General features: G+C 40.8%; 1 protein-coding gene across 2 annotated transcripts; it reads right to left on the reverse strand.

Annotated features, from left to right (window-relative positions):
• On the reverse strand, positions 7,790-20,348 carry KCNG3 (potassium voltage-gated channel modifier subfamily G member 3). 2 transcript variants are annotated; one of them, XM_021392567.1, is made up of 2 exons: positions 19,566-20,348; positions 7,790-11,073 (listed from the first exon to the last, which is right to left on the reverse strand). In XM_021392567.1, the coding sequence occupies exons 1-2, from the start codon at positions 20,186-20,188 to the stop codon at positions 10,428-10,430; spliced, it is 1,269 nt and encodes a 422-aa protein (XP_021248242.1). In that variant the 5' UTR covers positions 20,189-20,348; the 3' UTR covers positions 7,790-10,427. The 2 variants fall into 2 exon arrangements, with proteins under 2 accessions (XP_021248242.1, XP_021248240.1); XM_021392565.1 differs by having other exon boundaries at positions 19,533-20,348.

The raw sequence follows: 20,719 nt of genomic DNA on the forward strand, positions 1-20,719 counted from the left end.
TCCATGCTGAGATGCCACATGTCCATGGAAATTTCCAGCACTCATCTCAAAGGAGATGTAACTTTTCTGAGCCTTTAAGTCAAAGCCCTTTGTTTGCTTTTGTGTGTATTTTGAGTTGCAGCCTGCACAAACAAGTCCTTGGATCTGGTTACTGTGGATGCCATGTGTTTTTTGGGTAGCCATTAGCAGTCAATGGAAAGAGAGACAACTGCTGAATGGGAAGGGATGGTGCTAGATTTTCTTCTCTGTGATCTGAAAGATTGCTTCTGTAGGGAGACACTTCTACAGGATGTTTAGAGGGAAACAGTAAATCACAAATTTGGCAATGCAAACTGTCACAGTGTAACCTGAAGATAGGATTGAAAATATTTCTTCTTATCAAAGTAGGCAGATTTCCATTGGGTTATGCTTACAAGAGATGAGTGGACTGCAGAACAGCTTTTTAACGCAGTTTTTTCCTTGAAGGGCAGGACACTTAATTTATATATGTACCTACAGAGATGACAGTAGGACAGAAATGAATAGGTAGGATGAGAAAGCAGACCATTTCAGAAGTATTTGGTACCCACACAGAGGCCAGTGCAGCTGGTGACAGAAAGAAAATGGGGCAGCTATGAAAAGGGTAGGAACCAAAGAGGCAGGGAGTTGGATGGAAGAAGTCCAGCAAAGGAAAGCAGAGATGTGTTCTCAGGAAGGGCATGGCAGGACATTAGCAGTGATGGGGTGGAGGGCTGGAAAGCACAGTGAAGCCCTATTGTGTTTGGTGTCTGGGAATGATCTGTATTGTCTGTTCTTAATTTTTGTTGAGTTGCTTTTAGAAAGGACTTCATAACTGTCTCACAGCGTTTTGCACAGTTAGAGTTAGTATTTTTAACCTCTGCCTATCCCACTACTCCCATCTCTTTTTTTTTTTTTTTTTCATTAATCAGTCTCCTGTCTGCTCTCTGTGATGTTCTTTCACTTTGCACAGCAGTCCTAGTCTCTTAGTAGTGATAAATGCACCTAGGCCATGGAATGAAAAGTAATGAGTCCTCAACTAGGTCTTAAACTGAAATCTTTAACACCAAGTGAAAGGAAAGTATACCAAGTTCTGAGCTGTCAGTTGCTGCTAGTATTGCTGTTGCATACTGTTGGAAAGGGTCTAGCCAGCGGACATGCACTGTTTCAAGCTTGTCTGATTTCCTTTACACATGCCTAGTAGAAACAACAACTTAGAGTAATAAGCCAAAAAAGAAAGGGGTAAATATTGAATGTGAGTCAGCAGTGTATGCTGGCAGCCAAAAAGGCCAACCATACCTGGTATGCCCCAGGCCCAGCTCTGCCAGCCAGTAGAGGGAAGGGGTTGTCCCACCCAGCTCTGCACTGTGCGGTCTCACCTCGAGCACGGGGTCCAGTTTGGGTGCCACAGTGTAAGAAGGACATAAACCTATTACAGAGTATCCGAAGGAGGGCTATGAGGATAGTAAAGGATCTGGAGGACAAGATGCATGAGGAGCAGCTGAGGTCCCTGGGTTTGTTCAGGCCAGAGCAGAGAGGCTGAGGGGAGGCTTCATGGCAGCTGCAGCTCCTCACAGAGCGTGGAGGGGCAGCGCTGAGCTCTGCTCTCTGTGGCAGCGACAGGGCCCAAGGGATCGGCATGGAGCTGTGTCAGGGGAGGGGCAGCTGGGGGTTAGGGAAAGGTTCTGCACCAAGTGGTGGGCATGGAACAGGCTGCCCAGGGCAGTGGTTATGCCTCCGAGCTGCAGGAGTTCAAGAAGTATTTGAACAACATTATTAGACATAGGTTTTGAATCTTGAATGGTCTTATATGGAGCCGGGTTTTGGACTTGGTGATTCTTGTGGTTCCCTTCCAACTCAGGATGTTCTGTTTTTGATACTACAAATCATCAACATGGACAGCCCATTGGCTGGCATGCCTATTCAGTTGCCAGGTCATCTAGTGTTGGCAGGCACAGCAACACAGGTAGCTGTCCAAATGCATGTAGGTGAGCTTTACTGTAAATGTGTGAGTGGATTTGAATGGGTTGCAGGATGCAAGGGGCCAGGCTGAAGTTGTAGGTGAAGGGTAGGATGTGGATGATTTAGGCTTTTCTGTATTGCTTTGTAAAAGCTTCGCATGACTTACTGCTTTGCTTTGCATGACTGTTGCTTTCCCATTATATGTGACACTTATTGCGGAGGAGGAGAGAGTTCTTTATCCTACGCTGACACAGAGAAATGTAATGGATATTTGCTCTCAGCTATCTAATCTGAATAGCATTTCAAATATAATTGGAACAATCTATGTGAAGAGAAGGCAAAGGTAAGAGGTGCCTCAGTCATGGGATGTTAATGTTTAACCTTAACGCTCCTTGAGTGAGGATCAGGCAAAAACAGAAAGTCTAAGGAAGTAAGCAGGATAGAGATGCTGAAGATGGAGTCTGCTATACAGAGGGAAGCCAGTGAGCTTCACAGTCCCTGGTCTTGCTGAGGATAACCTGGCAGGTACATGCAAGCCTTTGTCTTCCGTAATTCAGATGTCAAGCAGACTTTCTAAAAACAAAGCAAAATTTATCTTAGCTAGCTTTAATTCCATACTCATTGCCCATCTCTCTTTTTTTTTTTTTTTTTTTTTTTTTTGTCTTCAGATGTATCTGATTCTTAAGTCTCTTGGGGCAATGTAGATTAAAAAAGCTGTTGTGACCTATAGGCTCAGTTTGTACCCAGCAGGTGCAGGCTGAAGTCACTACATGCAAAGGCAGGGATACTCAAGGAATCCATATAAATTTGAAGGCTCTAAGCCAGACTCTGTGGCATGAATCCATACTTTTAAATTTGAATTTATTTTTTACTGAAATAATTTTGTTACTGAAGATTTTCTTTTCAGTGGGCCTTTGCTTGACTATGCTTAGAGAATACGCTGCTGGGATTTTTTCTCTTCTACATTTATATAGTTTCTATACAATAGCATCAAGGATTCAGGATGCTATTCAAATAAATGGCCTCAGTTTTACTTGTTCATAGCTTTCCATCAAATAATTCAACTGACATACTGTTCAAATATTAAACCCTAGCAACAAAATCGTGGCTAGAAGCTGTGCTATCTTGGCACAGCCAGTACAAACGACAAAGGTTTTTTAGCAACATAGAAATGATCATCTTCTAAATGCTGCATCCTGTGTGAGCAATGCTAAAATGGAGGGGGAGGAGAGGAACTGTATTTGAGTACTTAAAAGCATACCAGACTCAACAAGTTTGTGACATTCATGCTGCAGAGAAAAGCTGTGTTGCTTGCTTGCACTTTCGTCTGGTTACCTATTTTATGTTGTGTTTTGATCTTGGATTATGTTTTCTTTGGAGCAGCGTTGTAATTTTGACCCATGGCTGTAGATTACTTAGGAAAACAGAAGCCTGGTTGATCCTCATTATGGTTCAATATTGTTGAAATAGCAATGAAAAGAAATAGAAAAACAAAAATTGAAGTCAGGAATTTCTGGAATACAATGGAAAGGATCTCATTTTTGAAGTATCTGATTTTCTAGATTTCACTGAATCTCTTTACTGTCTTTTTGAAATTCTTATGACAAGAAATGTATAAAATGCTCCCTGGGATAGCAAGAATCCTATTTTATTTTTTGGTGTTCAGTATATTTGTGGTTGCATCTCAGATTGATAGGAGATGCAAGTGCTGGAAGTGTCTGTAAAATAATGTGTTAAAACATTAAAAACAGAGAACTTTTGCTTCCAAAATATTTCAGAAGTTCTTTTAGCAAAATGTATGCAAAGCATACTCATATCATTAATTTCATGTAAAAACTTAGAAAACTGATAAATAAATGAGAAGTAAAAATGCTCATGAGTTCTAAACAAAAATGTTCATTTTCATAATAATGCAGTGGGCTGATGCCAGGGTAGTTGATAATTCACAGATATCTTAAAATATTCAAACTTTTTTCTAAGAACATTAGTTGTGTTTATTTTTGGAAGTATGCTTGAAATGGCTGCACTTAATTAATCACTAAAGTGCATCTTTGCTCTTCTTGCTCAGTCCCTTTAGCTCCTATCATGAACCCCAGCAATGCAAGCGTTGCTCTGGGGGATCTTCTCGTTACTTTGAAACTCCAAAACTATGAATGTAAGTACATTTCAGTGAACTTGAAGCCAAATTCAATCAATTGTTCTAGATTTGTCCTTCTAAATAATCCTCAAGGAATAACACATGTGCTACATGGTTGTTTTTTCTTTTCTGTGGTGTTTTTTTTTTAATAGTTCTGATGTATATAATTGTCATCAACACAGAACTGTTTGAGTTGGAAGGGACCTTTAAAGGCCATATTGTCCAACTTCCCTGCAATGAACAGGGGCACCTACAGCTCAATCAGGTTGCTCAGAGCCCTGTCCAGCTTGACCTTGAAAGTCTTCAGGAACAGGGCATCCACCATCTCTCTGGGCAGCCTGTTCCAGCTCTTCACTACCCTTTATTGTAAAATACCTTTTTCTTATGTCCAATCTAAATTTCCCCTCTTTTAGTTTGAAACCATTTTCTTTGTCCTGTCATGCTCTTCTGCTGAAGAGTCTGTCCCCTTCTTTCTTATAGCCCTCCTTTAGATACTGAAAGGCCGCTATCAGGTCTCCCCGGAGCCTTCTCTTCTCGAGGTTGAATAGTCTCAGCTCTCTCTTAGACTGTTATCGTAGGAGAGGTGTCCCATCCCTTGGATCATTTTTGTAGCCTTCTTCTGGACACGCTCCAACAGATCCATGTCTCTCCTGTACTGAGGACTCCACATCTGGACGCACTATTCCAGGTGAGGTCTCACCATCACAGACTAGAGGGGCAGGATCGCCTCCCTCACCCTGCTGGCCACCCTGCTTTTGATGCAGCCCAGGATACTGTTGGCTTTCTGGGCTGTGAAGGTCATGCCTGGGTCATGTCCAGCTTGCCCTCCAACCGTTCCCCCAAGTTCTTTTTCGCAGGGCTGTGCTCAATCCGTTCATCTGCCAGCTTGTACTGATAGTGGGGGTTCTTGACCGAGGTGCAATACCTTGTGCTTGCATATGTTGAGCCACATGAGGCCCACTGCTTAAGCCTGTCTAGGTCTCTGGATGGCATCTTGTCCCCGGGTGCACTGACTACACTACACAGCTCGGTATTACCCACAAACTTGCTGAGGGTGGACTCAGTCCCACTGTTGATGTCATTGATGAAGATATTAAAGAGCATCGGTTTCAGTACTGACCCCTGAAGGACACTGCTTGTCAGTGGTCTCTGTCCGGATATTGTTCTAATGATATTCAGTTGCTGTCATTGAGAAGAATAACCCTCTCTATGTTTATTTATTGTCTCACAGTAGCATGTGGATTAAATTTTCAGATTTTCTGTTAAGCAAGGCTTCTAGGTTCTAAATGACAAGCTTCTCAACAGCCAAAATTTCTTAAAGAAGGAAAGTTTTTGCCAAGGTACCAATATGAACAGCCACCGAATTTGTTTGTTAAAAACAAAACATTTTATACAGTTAAACATGTTTGTCTTGACCCATAGCCCACAAAATATTTCACAAAATCAGTAAATTTTATTTTGTGATTTTAGGCATCTAATTCTGTATTCACATCAAGAAAACATATCCATTACATTTCCAAATGATAGTATACATTTTTCTTGACAGAGGAGCAAGCAACATATGAATGTTCTATAAAATTATAAACATTTGAGTTTGTAAAGAATAAAGGAGTCTGGCATGTAGTTGCAAACATTCATATTTTATTAATTTGACTAAAGATTTATATTATTCATCTTCTGTGGCTCTTAAAATTTCTTGTCAAGCATACTGTCAGTTGTGCTTGCTCCCAGTGCAGCCTTCTTGGTGCTTATCCTATTACATCATCTATGAAAGATACTCCCTACTTTGTGTTGCACTTCAGAGGCTATAGATCATATTAGTTTTCCACTATAAAAGTGGTGTTTTGTTGTTTCTTCCACATGTGTTGGGACAGATTTTCAGCTAATGTAAACTGCTGTAGCTCTAGCAAAGCCAGAAGACCTTTCTCACTTAAGGAAGTCTCCTTACTGTAAACAGAGATGTGTTTTATATAGCAAGAACTAATGTCTTATATACTAACATGTATGTTTTCTTTCACAAACAAATAACAGAAGGTGTTTTCTGAAGAATTTCCTTTTCTAAAATCAGCAATTATTTTAATTTTGTTTATAATGCAATTTTTTAAATATATATATATATGGGTTTTGGTTTTTTTTTTTGCTATGCAGAGCTAAGGTTCTTTTCTGGCAAACATCTTACAAACACACTGGAAAGGATAATATTAAAAACATCAAGGTACCTCAAAAGACCAAAACTCTAATTGGTTGTTTTATCCTGAACCTCTTACATGGAAGAACATTCAGAGCAAAGCAGACGTTCATCTTCCTGGCTTACGGGAGACTCATTGCTTTGAAAATGGAATTCAGTGTCTGCTGTGCGTGTAATGCTACTGCTGGCAGGCTCTTGAGGCTTGTAAGGTTTTCTCATCATTACTGAGAGGGGAAGAGACAAGTGATTTGAACACGTAAGGACATGAGCTTTCTTTCTGAAACAGCAGAGCTGAATGCTAAAGAAGTTGGAAACTGATACCGTTACAGGGACTAAATTTCATAGACAATACAAAAACCAAGTACCTTTCGCTTTAAATACATAGGTATCAAGAAAGGCACATGGGATTTTTATCTTCAAACTTGCTGCTGTGTACACCAGCATCAACCACTGTGCAGTAAGAATGAATTCCACATTTAAATGGCTGATCCCTATGATAATAAAACTGTAAAATCACCAGTTGATTAAATTGATTGGGGTTTTTTGTTTGGTTGGTTTTTTGCAGGTGTTCATAAAAGAAATATTATTTCACAGCCCTACATCAGAAGAAACTGTCTTTCATTCTTTGCAATTTTTGAGGATGATGCTCCATGTAGATCTCTAGAAGGAAGATAGATGTAGTGTGGGCACCTTTGAATTACAGTGATTTCAGTAATTATCAAATGTTTAAGTGGCACTGAGTACCCTGAAGGACTGCAGCCAATGTACAGTTCCCAGCAGGTCAGTCGTAAGGATCAAATCTGAAGTTTAATCTACTGTAAGGTATGATTAACCTTTGCTGTCATCAAGATGGATAATGGTAGTTCAAAATTCATTGGCATTGGTTTAACTTCAGATGAACAGAAAGGCTGGGTCACAAGTTGTAAGTTGTCTTCATTTATCTTCACTTTTATTATGTTTGTATTTTATCTAATTTGTTTCAATTGCAAATGTTCCTAACAATCAAAGAGGTACCATCCATTAAATATTTTTATTGTATTGGATTAAAACTGGCAAATACTAGAAATGAGCCAGTTTGTCCTCATTTGGCTTTGACATGCTGTATTTGGAAAGAAAGCACTGTACCCAGTGGCTGCATAAAACACGATCTCAAGTACGCTTTCAGTAAAAGTTTCACCTGTTCAAATATGTTCTTATTTTAGACCACAAATATATTTCATTTTCTTTACAGTTTCACTAAACAAAAAAGAACAAAAACACTTGTCCATAGAAAGTGGTATAACATATACTGCTAAAAATCAGGAACCCTAATTGCTTAGTATAAAATTCTGTTTTAAGGTTACTAATGAGATCATGTTACTTCAACTTGGTTTCTTAGGAAACTAAAGTCTACATGCTGATAATCATAAGACAACAGCAAAAAAAAAAAAAAAAAAAAAAAAGCCTACAACAGAAGAACCAACCCAACAGTATCTCTTCTTAGTTGGCTTATAAAGAGAGCAGTATCAAAATAATATTTTATTGTAGCTGAATTAAAAATACATAAGGTCATTCTGTCCACATTTTGCCATACAAAAATTGAACATAAACAATTTTTAAAAAGTATATAATCTCCACAGACTTATTCCTTTACACAATTATTTTCAGTAGCTAATCTTTTTACACTGGGGAATGGATTAATTAGCTGGAAAACAATTCATAAAGGATCAAACATTTTGTTTGTGTACCAGATATAACCCAAATCTGTTAATCTTTGAAAATTTCCTGTACTTAATTGCTTATACATAATGATTCATGATGCAAATTGGTATTCACAAGTTAATATGTGCATTAATTTATATATTTTTTCCTTTTGACAGGCATCTAAAAGTTAGATTTATGGTGGTATTGCAATGTATTTTATTTTGTCTTGGAATCAAGAATGCAACATACTTCAAAGTACATTTCCATTCTATGTCAATTTCAAACAGTTGTCATCCTGATGATGAGTCGTTTTGTGAGAGGAGGGTTCTATCTCAGATCATTGATTTGGTCAATGAACAAAAGACAAAGTCAGTTTTAAGGGCTTTTATTGGTATTTTTCCCAAGGTTAATACTTGGGAAATGATGTGAAAATCTGTAGGGTAAAGTTCTTAAGTGGGTGGTTTTTTTGTGGTTTTTTTTTTTTTTTTTCATTTTTAAAGGAAAAAAAATGGAGATAAGTTTTTTTAAAAAATAGAAGTTTTCTCCTTGAAAATTGGATGTTTTTTAATACTGCCAAAATAAACTTTTCAATAGAAAATGAAAATGTCATTTTCTTCAAACCGCTGTGTTTGGATTTAAGGTTGAAATTTCAATTTTATCAAGGAGGATTTTTTTTTTGTAAGGAGTAGAAAACATTGCAACTGACTATAATATATAATATATGCAGGATATATATAGGTACACATGCAGGAATACAGAGCCAGCATCTCTGGTGTAAGACATCTGAGTATCTCTGAAGTCACTACTTGCCTAGCTAACATCAGCTGTGAATCTCACCTAAGAATTTTTTGCTTAACTGATATTCACCTCTCTGGGGATGCAAGAGCACATTCCTGAACTACATAATTCTGATACAAAAGGCATAAATATAGCAGAACAGGGAAGTTTACAGCTGACCACCTGCACACCAGAACGTGTCAGTGGCAAGAAATGGAGGTATGTCTGTAATGTTACTCAATAATACGTTCTTTAAAAACTGCTGAAGGAAAAGTCAAGCTTGTCTTTCAGAAAGCTGCTAAAATTCTTTTCAGGTCTTCAGAAAAATTTTATTTTTCAATGTATTTCTTTAAGACTACTTAAGACTAAGACCACTTAAAATGCTAATTCATTGTTCAAGTCTTGCATGCTCTTTCAGGGTAGAGCCTTCAACATACCAGTCACTGGCCAATGTGATACTTCTCTCTGAGTGAGCAGTTCCAAACATGTGTTTTCTAGGTGGTACTCATTTTATTTCTAAAGCTGTTAAGAAATACATATATAAAAGATGCTTCTACAGCGCAGTAATATTAAATGCATTATTTTAAGGCAAGCACACCAAATTCAACTATGCTGTTGACTCTGAACTTTGAGGTTAGTAATAAGGTTCCTCACTGATGTTTATTGGTACTCAAATTTGTAAAGCTGTACATAAACATGTTTTAGTATGTAACTGCACAGTTCTACATAGCAGCTTTTCAGAATTATACAGTACAAGGCTATTTAGCAGTACTACACAAGAAATGTAGTGAACAGCATTTCAGAACCTAACTTGATTCATTTTAATTTCCTAGTTACACTGGAGAATATACCCTTTTGCCAAGTGCAACTTGCACTTCTATATTTCACTTTCTTTGATATATTTTGGGCATTTGTTTTTAAAACCTCCATAAAGTGTATCCTTTGTTAAGGATTGCTTAGTTTAAAGATGATGGAGAGTCTCATTTGACAGGGAGCTTCAGTGCTTTCTCCAGATTCTTTCAAGTGATGGAATTTTATAATTTGTCTTAGACAGCCTTCACTATGATACAGATAAATGTTTAATTAAATAGAAAAAAAACCTCTTATGAATATGTAACTTCAGGTGGATGGAGTTGAACTGAGTGTATATAAAGTTTGGATAGCTCTCCCACTAAACTACCTGAAAATACATTTATCAATGCCTGTATTTTTATGTTGATCTTCATGAAGTACAACACTTCTATTAAAGGTTGGATTCCAGAAAAGAAAGTAACTGTGGTTAGGGAGATCTTTGCTACAACATTCAGAGCTGCATGTACTTCTGCTACACATTGCTCTGAATGATATAGGATGTAATTATGGGAATGACAGACCTTGGTGTTAAGCCCATTTATTTGTTCTGCTTTTGTGTGGAAAGGCAAACTGAAGACCAAGCTGTTCTGGCTGAGGACTTCTGAATCTTGTTTTGTCATCTTGTTCTCTCAAATTTGAAACATCACTCTCTCTCCTTGCAAGGTGCCCAAGGTAGGTGGCCATCCTTCCTGTCTGAATGGTGATGGGCTTTCTCCAGGTGGGCGAGAATGTTGTTCCATAGGACGGTCAAGGAGGAAACATGGAGGGACTTTCCACCATTCTCTTCTAAGACAAAGCTTAGCCAGTAACTACAACAGAATTCGAGTTGGGTCAATTTAAGAATTCAGCAGAGAGGCTTCTACCATACCTAGCAGATCGGAACTTGAGCTCATGGTAACACTGCACAAAGCTATGATAAATGAAAGTGATCGGCAAGGCTAGTAAAACGATGCCACTAACCACGCAGATTCCTCCAAGAATCCTTCCCGGTACTGTGATGGGACACATGTCACCATAACCAACTGTGGTCATAGAGATGATCACCCACCAACAAGCAGCAGGGATGCTGGCATAATCCTTATTCTTTGTTCCCAAGTCCAGCCCATTTTCAAGCAGCTGGGAAAGTGCACTGAAAATTGCCATAGCAACACAGATAAAGACAAGGAGCATCACCATCTCTCTGTAGCAACGCTTCAGAGTCAGACCAAGTGTTTGAAGGCCAATGAAATGACGAGCCAGTTTAATCACCCAAAAAATCCTCATCATTCTTAAGACCCTCAAGGTGACTCCAGCCCTCTGGAGCTGCGAATTTTCCCCTGTAAAAACTGTCATTAGAACAGAGATGTAGTAAGGAGTAATTGCCAGTAAATCAATAATGTTGAGAGGTCTTCTGACAAACTCACACTTGTTCTTTGAAACGATGAACCTCACAATGCACTCTGCAGTGAACCAGCCTATGCAGATAGCTTCAATTATCCTGTCAAAAGAAAGAAAGTACAGCATTTATGTTCTGCGGAAGGGCTTCAGTGGAGGTTTGTTGTTTTTTTTTCACACACATTACCAAGTTGACATCCAGACCTTCACAAACAACAAACAAAGCCACACTATTTTTATTTTGAGCATGAAGCACCAGATTTCAGCAAATAACCATAGGATCTAATGAGGAGTTTAAACTGATCTGTGCTAAGGACTCATTCACTGATCATTTTCTATGGATTATATATTCATATCCTTATACTGGACAAATATGCCTACAAAATCTGGAACCCTAGAGAAAATGGTGTGCCACCAATGCCAATGTGTAACGTAATCTAAAATACTTGGTTTTGTTTTAAATCTGCGAGGCTTGATCCACTCAGGAATGCCAAGGACTGTGGATCAGTGAACTGGCAATGTGTTGATCCAGATTGCTAAACTAGAATGAAAGTGAAGATGGAGTAGGTGGAAATCAGCTTTTGCATCAGATAATTCATGCAAATTGGCTCTTTAAGAACCAGCTGAAACCAGTCTTACTTGCATCCCAAAAAGGGTCTTACCTAGAACTGTATTCAAGATTTCATAGTATTGCCACAAATTACAGATAGTATTTTATTCTTCACTATTGGGTACACATAGTACCAAAGTAATAATCTTGTGTGCCTTCATTTACCACTATACTTAGCATTACTGAATTTTATATTTTCTTTTAAATGTAACTCCCTCTAAACTGTGTCACAGTAAAATGTCAAGGTAAGCAAAATGATAGGTGGGATCATCTTCTCAAATACAAATAGCTGCCTTGGTAAAAGAAAGCATTGCTGTCCTGGAGGGTGATTTCAGCACTCTCTTGAGTGTTTTAAAGTCCTGCATGAGCAGGTGAGACTTGAGAACGTTCTCAACTTGAAACACTGGAAGGTAGAAACAGAAGATAAATTTTCTCTGTAATTATTTGATAATAGTTGTGCACATACTATTGAATCTCACATCTCAAATTAACCCTTTTTTTTTTTTAGGAATTCAAACTGTGCTCACTTGTTTAATATTGGAGGGAATGGGAGTTAGTATTTCCCTCTTTCCTTTGGTTGCTTATCTTTTTTCACCAACTTTTTGTGCTAAAAAAAAAAAAAAGCCACTCACCAGAGCCATCTCTATGAACAAGTCTGCCACCAAAGTGACCTTAGACTGGAGACTTGAAAATGCTAGATTCAACTTTTTCCTACTGCAGGGGTTCTAATGAGGTACTGTCTGTAGAAATGATAATGATTTGTAAGTAATAATTCAACTGTCATTTCAAGCATAAAGTTTTGTTTCCTTAACACCTTTACATATACATATATATTTACTGTTTCTGAAATCTGTTGTCATTATTATTAAGACAGTGGGCTGCTAGAGAGACAGATTCTTCTATAACTGCTGTAATTATGTTAACGGACTATAAACCATCTTTCATAAAAGCTTCATACACTAAAGTTTTGTTTTAACTTTGTTTTATTCCTTTATTCACTTCAGTTTTATACTAAAAAGTAGAGGCAATAGTAATAGTCAGTTGATGTATATTCATAAGGTACGCTGTAATTCTAGCCACAGACCTTGTTATGACTTTGTTTCACAAATACCAATGAAAGTCCTGTAAGCAAGGGGCCTTTCTTAATAAAGGGCCTATAAAATACTTGATCATGTTAGCAACTTCTCATGTAAGGACCTACAAATTTCAAAAATAGCTTTCCCTTAAGAATGATGTGTTCTCTTAAAAATTAAGCTTTCGAAGACACTAGTGTTCCTGTTAATAAAAACAGTGAGTGGTAACTATGTCAGATGCCGATTTGGTTTTTAAAAAAAGTTCAGGTCATAATGCCTTCTAAAGAAGTCTTGTACAGAATATATGAAAGTTATTGTATGAATGTGAATTATCATTACTTCAGATTGAAAAATCAAGAAAAAATGTTAGTGGGTAAATTCACTTCAGTCATTTTTTACATACAGGACTATAAACTACATAAACTTTCTTTAGTAAAAGGAGCCAAACAGCATGGCTGTGGTAATGAACAAACTGATAAAGGCTGAATGTGTTTTGAAGTTGGCTGCTTGAGTCCCTGTATAATTATTACAAGAAAAGTTGTAGCTGGAAATAAATTTGCAGCCAGGAATATTCTACAATGCCAACAAACTTTGTTCCATTCCATCTCATGAGATTTCTCTGAATAATTCCATCTGTGATCTATGAGACCAAGCATTTAAATGAAAAAGCCATTCTTAATTTTACAATTAAAAATTGCTTCATTTGGTATTTCCTCCTGATGCTCCTAAAACTACGGTGGTGCAATTCCTTAATTTTATCCCAAATTGGCAGGTTATCTCTGAGTCAAGTCTTGAGGAAGGTAGGTCCTAATCATTGCGATTCAGTAGAAGTTATCTTTATGAATCAATATTGATTCAGTGTTCTGATATAACTTTGGGAAATAGTTGTGCAAGTAAAAATCCATGTTAGATGGAATGTAATTTTTACTCCATTCTTTTACTCCAGCAGTCCTTAGCATGACAGATACTGTAAGTCAGTTATACTGCTTTAGGAAGGACCGGAGAACCTTTTATTGTAGACTACAAGAGAGCTAAGGAACATCACTGATGCAAAATGACAAAGCAAGATCAAAATAATGGAGGTGCATTACTTCTTCTTGACAACATATTGCACTTCCATTTCTCCATTTTTTTTTTTAATCAATCCTTTTTTCTCGTCAATTACACACATCCTGGCTTGGGAGGTTACAAAGATGGGTCTTTTCTTACTACTTAGACACAAGTGAAATGTGTTGTTCCTCCTCTCTTCTCACTGTTTTTGCTTTGTTTTGGTTTGGTTTTTTTTGCATTTGTAGATGGATTTCAACCATCCTAATGAGTCATCTAAGTGAGTAAATGATTTGGTGAGCACAACTAGAAGCCTCTGACCTGTTGTGAGAGCTAGAGTGCTACATACTGTATGTTTCCACTTTCAGATCAAGTTCCCTCTTCCATATAGTGACTTATCTTTATAATAAAGTTATATCCTTGTTAATGGAGAAATAATATCTAATAAGAAAGTTAAAATTAAATCCTTAAAAGAATTTAGTATCAAGCTAAGGCCAACTGAAATTCACTAGAAAGACTAATGTTACTAAACTGTAATCAATTCTTAAAATATTGCTGCATGTTCACATGACAGACTGCCTGTTCCTGAAATAATATGCTGCTTTAGCATCTGTATCTAAATGTATAATTAAATTGTGAGCTTTATTTGGTAAAATCTAATACCTATTCTGGTTTAGTGTTCGTTTGTTTTCTCCATTCAGTTTTAAAACAGCTGATATCCAGAAAGGAGACGGGAAATTAAAAACAAGCCCATGAAGTATTTCCTTGATGATTCCCCACAAAATCTGAATAACCAAAGAGAATATTAAGTTCTAATTTTTAATTAATTATAGGTTATTTCTGCTCAAACTTACTGTTCACTGGCCCAGACCTAAGTTACGTGAAAGAGGATGGGATTTTGTTTTTTTCAAGAAATGGCCTCTTGGTACTTAATAGGTTTCTAAGATTACCTTAATGAGTCTTATGTCCATAAACTGACAATGAAGCCTTTCTGAGCCTCACTACCACTGTAATCCAGTCAGTGTTTAATTTTCTGTTCCATCTAGTAACTTCCTTTCGGAATAGGCAGTTTTATGTACACTAAGAAAAAGTGCTTGAAGAATTTTTTTCAATCACTAAAAAGGACTAGTTTTGCAATATGATTTCTTTTTTTTTTTTAGTATAATAATATTGTGAAGTATCTCAACTTAGTATTACACCTTGGCCCAGTGTGCCAATTTGTATACTTTTAATACTCCCTCCTGATTCAGTTGAAATCTCCCCAAAATATTCATTAGTGGCACTGTTACTGTTTCAGCTTGTAAATAGAACATACACATCAACAAGAGACATGAGGAAAACATAAAACAGTCAAAGAGAGGCTGTGACAGGATTCAAGGCTGTCAGCCCTGATGTGTTAAATTGTTGCTAAAGCCTATTTCCATGTTACCTGAAGAATGTCCAAGCAGTAGCCAGAAAGATCAAACTCCTGCTTAGGAAGACTCGTCATCATTTCAGCAAAAAGCCTTTTTCAATCCTTTTGAAATCAACAGGATTTCTGCCTGCCTACAAAATGCAGAGCAAGGATCATAGAACAGCCAGTTTTGCAGGCATTTTCCCCTTCTGTGCCAGCTCTGGTAGCAGTATCTCTCGATGCATTAAATGTTGGTTAGTGCCCGCCTCTTGTGGGGAGGTGTAATGACCAGCACTGCCTGGAGAAGGGGCAAATGGTTCCCCACTCCCAGGCAATATCTGGATAGGGACATCCCATCCCTGGGATCCTCAGCATCTTTATCACATTCTTGGAACATGGGATTAGCACCCAGCCCTGGTGAGGTTGTTCAGGTTCCGCTGTGGTCAGGGAGTGATGCATGTCCATTCTTTGTGTTATCTCAATTTTTCAAAAATCTCTTAAATTCACAAGAAGAATCTACATCTGTGTTTTTAAACAAAATCTGGAGTTCTGTTCATTACCTTCAGCCTACTTTTGCAACTTAGGCAAAAATATGGTTAGATCTTCTCCAAGAAAAAATTTCTTATTTTTATGAACAGGTGTTGAACATGAACATTTGGGTGTTCTGAAATAATAATGATTTTTGTGCCTCTAAAATTCAAATGTAACTTTTTAAGCTGATGTTTTGCAGACACAAAAAAAAGCTGACTGGCATCTGTTGAGAAATGCTGTTTAACTTCTTTGCTTAACAACACAGCAATCATATACACAGACAACTGAGGGATTATTTCAATATCAATTTAATCATAAGTGGAAAAGAGGCAACAGCCTTTTTTCATGCTACCTAGCTACTCATATTTAGTCTTAGAAAAATAGTTAAAGACAGGTAGTTAGAACTGCACTGGCTCTAAGTCAAGGAGCTTCCTATCATAGGCTCAAACTCCCTCCAGAAGATGCTGCTGCTGGTCAGTTGATGGATGGGTCCATGATCAGAGACTGTCGGTATGGAACTGTTGGCATAGTTCAGAAGAGAGCAAAGATGACTTGAAAGTGCCAGAAGCAACAGAAGGGAGGCATGTGTCCCTCCTGTCTGCTCCTAATCTGTGCAGATCTGATGCAAATCTTTAGTTCTGGTAAGTGAAACGTGCCAAGTTGGGGAAGGGAGAGAAATCATAAAATGCAAAAACATTTTAATAGCTCATTCCCTGATCCTAAACATGGACTCAAGGAAGGCAATCCCTCTGCAAATCAGGGAATTATACTGTCCCTGAGATCTGTGAATTTCAGAGGTCAGATTCTTCAGCCCTCTCTCCTTTAAAAGCCTTGGAGTTCTCTGTTGCCCTCTAAAGGGTGTTACTGCAAGGACCAGAAACAGACATACACTGTTCACCCTTCGACAGTGCTATCACAATGAAAAGTCATAACAACATAAGGGTCTCTGAGAAGGATGTGGGAAAAACTTGGTGGACTCAAATCCTCTTCTGGTGAAGAGGTGTTTGTGTAATAGAAAAAAAGAAAAGATATAAACACTGTTGGTATTAATTGGCAGCAGTAGTAACCCTTACTGCAAACATCATTAAAGAGGCTGATTTTGTAAATTATGGAATTAGTTACCATCTTGCCCTTAGAAACAATGTCCAGATATGGGGGAAACACCCTGGCTGAGCTGGTTTCACTACAGCTGCCCTAAGTGGTTCTGTGGGTGGTTGCCTCAGGTCAGCCACAGAAATTACTTGCATGGCACCTTTCCAAGCCATAAGTAACATAACATTGAGAAAAGGTTGTTTTTTATTGGTAAACCTAAGAAAGACTGAAAATATCTGCAAGATTTTAGGGTCACTGAATTTCCTGAGGTAATGCTCATCTCTTCTAAGCACTGACTGATACTGATTTGAATAGTCAGTTCCATCCAAAATCTCCACTTTGATGAGTTCTAGGTAAGCTCATTCAATTTTTATTTCTAAAAGTTTTTGAAATGTGTTTTTACGGATAACGTAAAGTCTTTGTGCTGGTAACTACAGTGTCATATGTCAAAACCCACCTCCATACAGCAGTAACGTCACAATTTCTCTTGACAATAAACATTGTTGCATATTATAAGTTACATAGAATTTTTTCATTTCAGTAAGATACCTCTCTTAATAAACAAAGGGCAGAATTTCACCTCAAGCTTTTGGATGGATCGGGACCTAGCGGCAGGTTTCTACAAGCACACTCGCTGACAGGCGGGGCTGCCAGAGTACGCAACTCCGTGCACTGCTGTGCGGTTTCTAAGGTCAGACTTTCAGGTAAGCTGCTCAGGTTTTGAAAACTGAAGGAAATGTAAATGAAATGAAGTCAGTTGACAACAAGGCATATTAGGTCAAATCCTCCAGCAAGTGTCAGTAGCTGCAACTTGACTGGATTGCTCAAAAGCAATGGCAGCTCACTCCTTTTCTCCAGACACTGCAGGCTTTTTAGTCATGATGCAGCACGCAGAACAAGGAACAGAGCGGCCGTAAGGGGACAAGCTGTGGACAGGCAGGAGCACATCTGTATCTATTGTCAGTGTGTTCATATTAAATTGCTGTTGATTAATGTGCAGAGATAGCACATGGGCTAAGACACACATGAAATGAACCAGCCTGTGTGAGTGTTTGAGTGCAACAGACTTTTGCAAGAAGGTTAGAAATTGTTTGCAGCAACTTCTTTTACAGTTATTATTATTATTGTCAATCCATAGACTACTACAGCTGGTCCTAAGGAAACTCACCCTACCATTGGCAGTGCCCCTTTCCATTTTAAAAGCAGCCTTCCCTACCCTGGCAGGTGCTTGGCTACACAGAAAATCTCATGAGTACTTAGGACCTCAACACTCGTTACACAACATACAATCAATCAGAGGAGTAAAATTATGTTTGCATACATGTTCTGGAAGATGAAGATTCCATGAAAGAAAAATTACGTCATCTACCTTGTCCATCTGCACATTAAACTCTTAGTAAGTGGGAAATTGTAAACATCCACATCATAAAGATGTGATCAAAGATATGGCCAAAGTCGTTAATGCTATGTTGCTGTTGCGTGCATTTTCCCCTGTCTAGTGGGGATATCTAAGCAATATACTGCCTTACATAGAGGTCATCCAGAGCATCCCCCATCTGAAGTAACTGCAGAGGTTATGTAAGGCTTCCTAACTGGAGGAACGTGTAGGAGCAGCTTCTGACATAGCTGTATCTGGGCAGGAACCAAGAGCTTCTCAGACTGTAGCTGCTTTCTTGTTGTTCATACAATTAATGCTTTGGCTCGGCTACAAACAGAAATACAGGTGCACTTTCCATTAAGTTAATGGAAACTAGGAAAATACTTTCCAAGGAATTAATTTGGCTGAATGTGATATATCACATTCCAATTAACTCTATGGTAAAAGATGGTAATTTCATAATGACGAGGCTGCAGTTTCACTGTGGGGCCCCATGAGCAGAGTAGAAGCTGAACACTTTTCGTTGAATATTCTATTGGTTTTAAACGAAGGGATGTGGGAAATACAAGAAGCATTCACTTTAATCTGTGTTGTCTGAGGCTTATTTGTGAGAGAACTCTTAGTGGAGCAGTGCTTATTCTGTTCTGTATGAGAGCAGAAGATGGAGAGTGGTGATACTGAAGTCGGTAGGGTTGCATGGATGTAACCCCGAGCTGAGGTCACAAAGAGATAAAACTAAAGGGGTTGTTCTAGCTTGGAGGACTCAGAGCTGAGCCTAAAATCCGTGCCCTCGTTTCTGCAACTGTTTCACAACGTGGAGCATGTTTACACGTGTTTTGTCTATCGGAAATGTAAACATCTGCTACATTCACGCAGCGGGGTACGGGATGAAGCATTTCAGGAGCTCCGTGCTGAGCTCGATCCACGCTCAGAGATGCTGAGCGGCAAAAGGGGACGGGGTGAGGCTGCTCCCACATGCCAGATTTTACCGGGTCAGATCCGTCACACTGGGTCTGCTCCAGCAGAAGGACCGGTGTGAATACCCGAAGTGTTCTTCCCTTAGGAAAAGAGAAGGGAACCGCGTTTTTTCAAGGTTCGATTCCCTAAATAGAGAGGTAGTACGGTCTAACGCGATTTCCCGAGCGTGCCAACCTCTTCTGCGGGTAAGGAGCCCCGCGGCTTCTACGAGGGAGGGCGCGGCAGCTCCGAGACGCTGCGCGGAGAGCGGAGCCGCGCTCTGCCCGCACCAGCGGATCCTCCGGCAGCGGAGCGCGGAGCCGCCAGGGCCGTCGGGGCAGCGCCCGCTCCCCAGCCCCCGGCTCCCGTTCCAGCCCTTGGGCTTTCCCCGCCGCGGCAGCAGCTACAGAGCACAAGGACGAGCGGCAGGACAGACGGGACGGGACACACGGGACAGCGGGAAAATAAAGGATCCTCCTACCCTGAGGGCTCCCTGACTGACTCTGCTGTGTACCTGCTCTGCTCCTCCACGCTGCGGTTCTCCGGCGCCCGCCACTCGGGCAGGGTGCTGGCGCACAGCACCACCATGGACACGATGACGAAGAGGATGGAGACGGTGGCCAGCACCTGGGCTGCCAGCGAAGATGTGGGCTCCTCGAAAGTCCGCCGCATCCTCTCCAGCCACTTCCCTCCCTCGGCCGCCGCCGCCCGCCGGGCTTTGCCCCTCGGACCGGCGCCGGGCTCCCCCGGGGGTTCCTCGGCCGAGTAATAGGTGCACGTCTCGGACATGCGGTCGTCGAGGCGGCGCTGGCAGCAATAGTCGAGGTGGGAGCCCTCCAGCCCCCAGTAGATGAGCTCGTTGTAGAAGGAGAGCTCGCACATGTGCGGCACGAAGCGGAGGTGCCCATGCCGCACGTACAGCATGATGAAGCCGAAGGCCTCCGAGTGACGGTCGAAGAAGTACTCGTTCCGCTCCCGGTCGTAGTCGTCGCACACCTCCAGCACGTCCTGCTCCGACAGGCAGCCGTGCAGGCGGCTCACCCGCCGCAGCGGGAAATCCTTCAGCACCTCCCGGGAGAAAGAGTACCGGGTGCCCCCGACGTTCAATACCACGGCGGGGCCGCGGCCAAAGTTCATGGCTTGGGCGGGACAGAGGAGGGGGGCGGGCAAGGCAGGGCGGCGAGCAGCGGCGGGGGGCAGCGGCTGCCCTGGCTCCGCTCGCAGCGCTCGGCGACGGGCCGGGGGGAAGAGGAGGAGGAGGAAGAGGAAGGAAGGCGGAGGGCTGCGCTCCGGCGCACAGCGGCCACGCACGGCTCTGGCTCCGCTCGCGGGTGCGGGTGCGGGTGCGGCCGCGGCGCCGCGGGCACGGCGGGGCCGGGAGCTCCGCTCCGCACCGCTCCGGTGGCGGTGCCGGGCGGGCGGGAGGCGGGGTGGGAGGGGAGGGAACGCGCCTCCCCCGCGCCGCGCGGAGCCCCAGCCCTCGTCTCGGCCCCGCGAGCGTCCGCCCAAGCGCAGAAGTTTGGGGCGTTTTACCCCCAAAAAGCTGAGAGTTGGGATTCGAGCTCTTGCTCGCACAGCGCGGACGGCGGCTGCCCGGCTCCTTGGCTGGGCTCCTTCAGCCCTCCCCTCCTGCACAGCTGGAGGAGGCGGCGGCGCTCCTCTCTTTCT

The sequence above is a fragment of the Numida meleagris genome, chromosome 3 (assembly GCF_002078875.1).
Source record: "Numida meleagris isolate 19003 breed g44 Domestic line chromosome 3, NumMel1.0, whole genome shotgun sequence".
Taxonomy (NCBI): Eukaryota; Metazoa; Chordata; class Aves; order Galliformes; family Numididae; genus Numida; species Numida meleagris.

Coding starts and splice junctions, on each gene's coding strand:
- KCNG3 (XM_021392565.1), bottom strand. CDS start 20,188: ATGAACTTTGGCCGCGGCCCCGCCGTGGTATTGAACGTCGGGGGCACC. Junction 11,074..19,532: donor TCAGTCAGGGAGCCCTCAGG/GTAGGAGGATCC, acceptor TTCTTTTGACAG/GATAATTGAAGCTATCTGCA.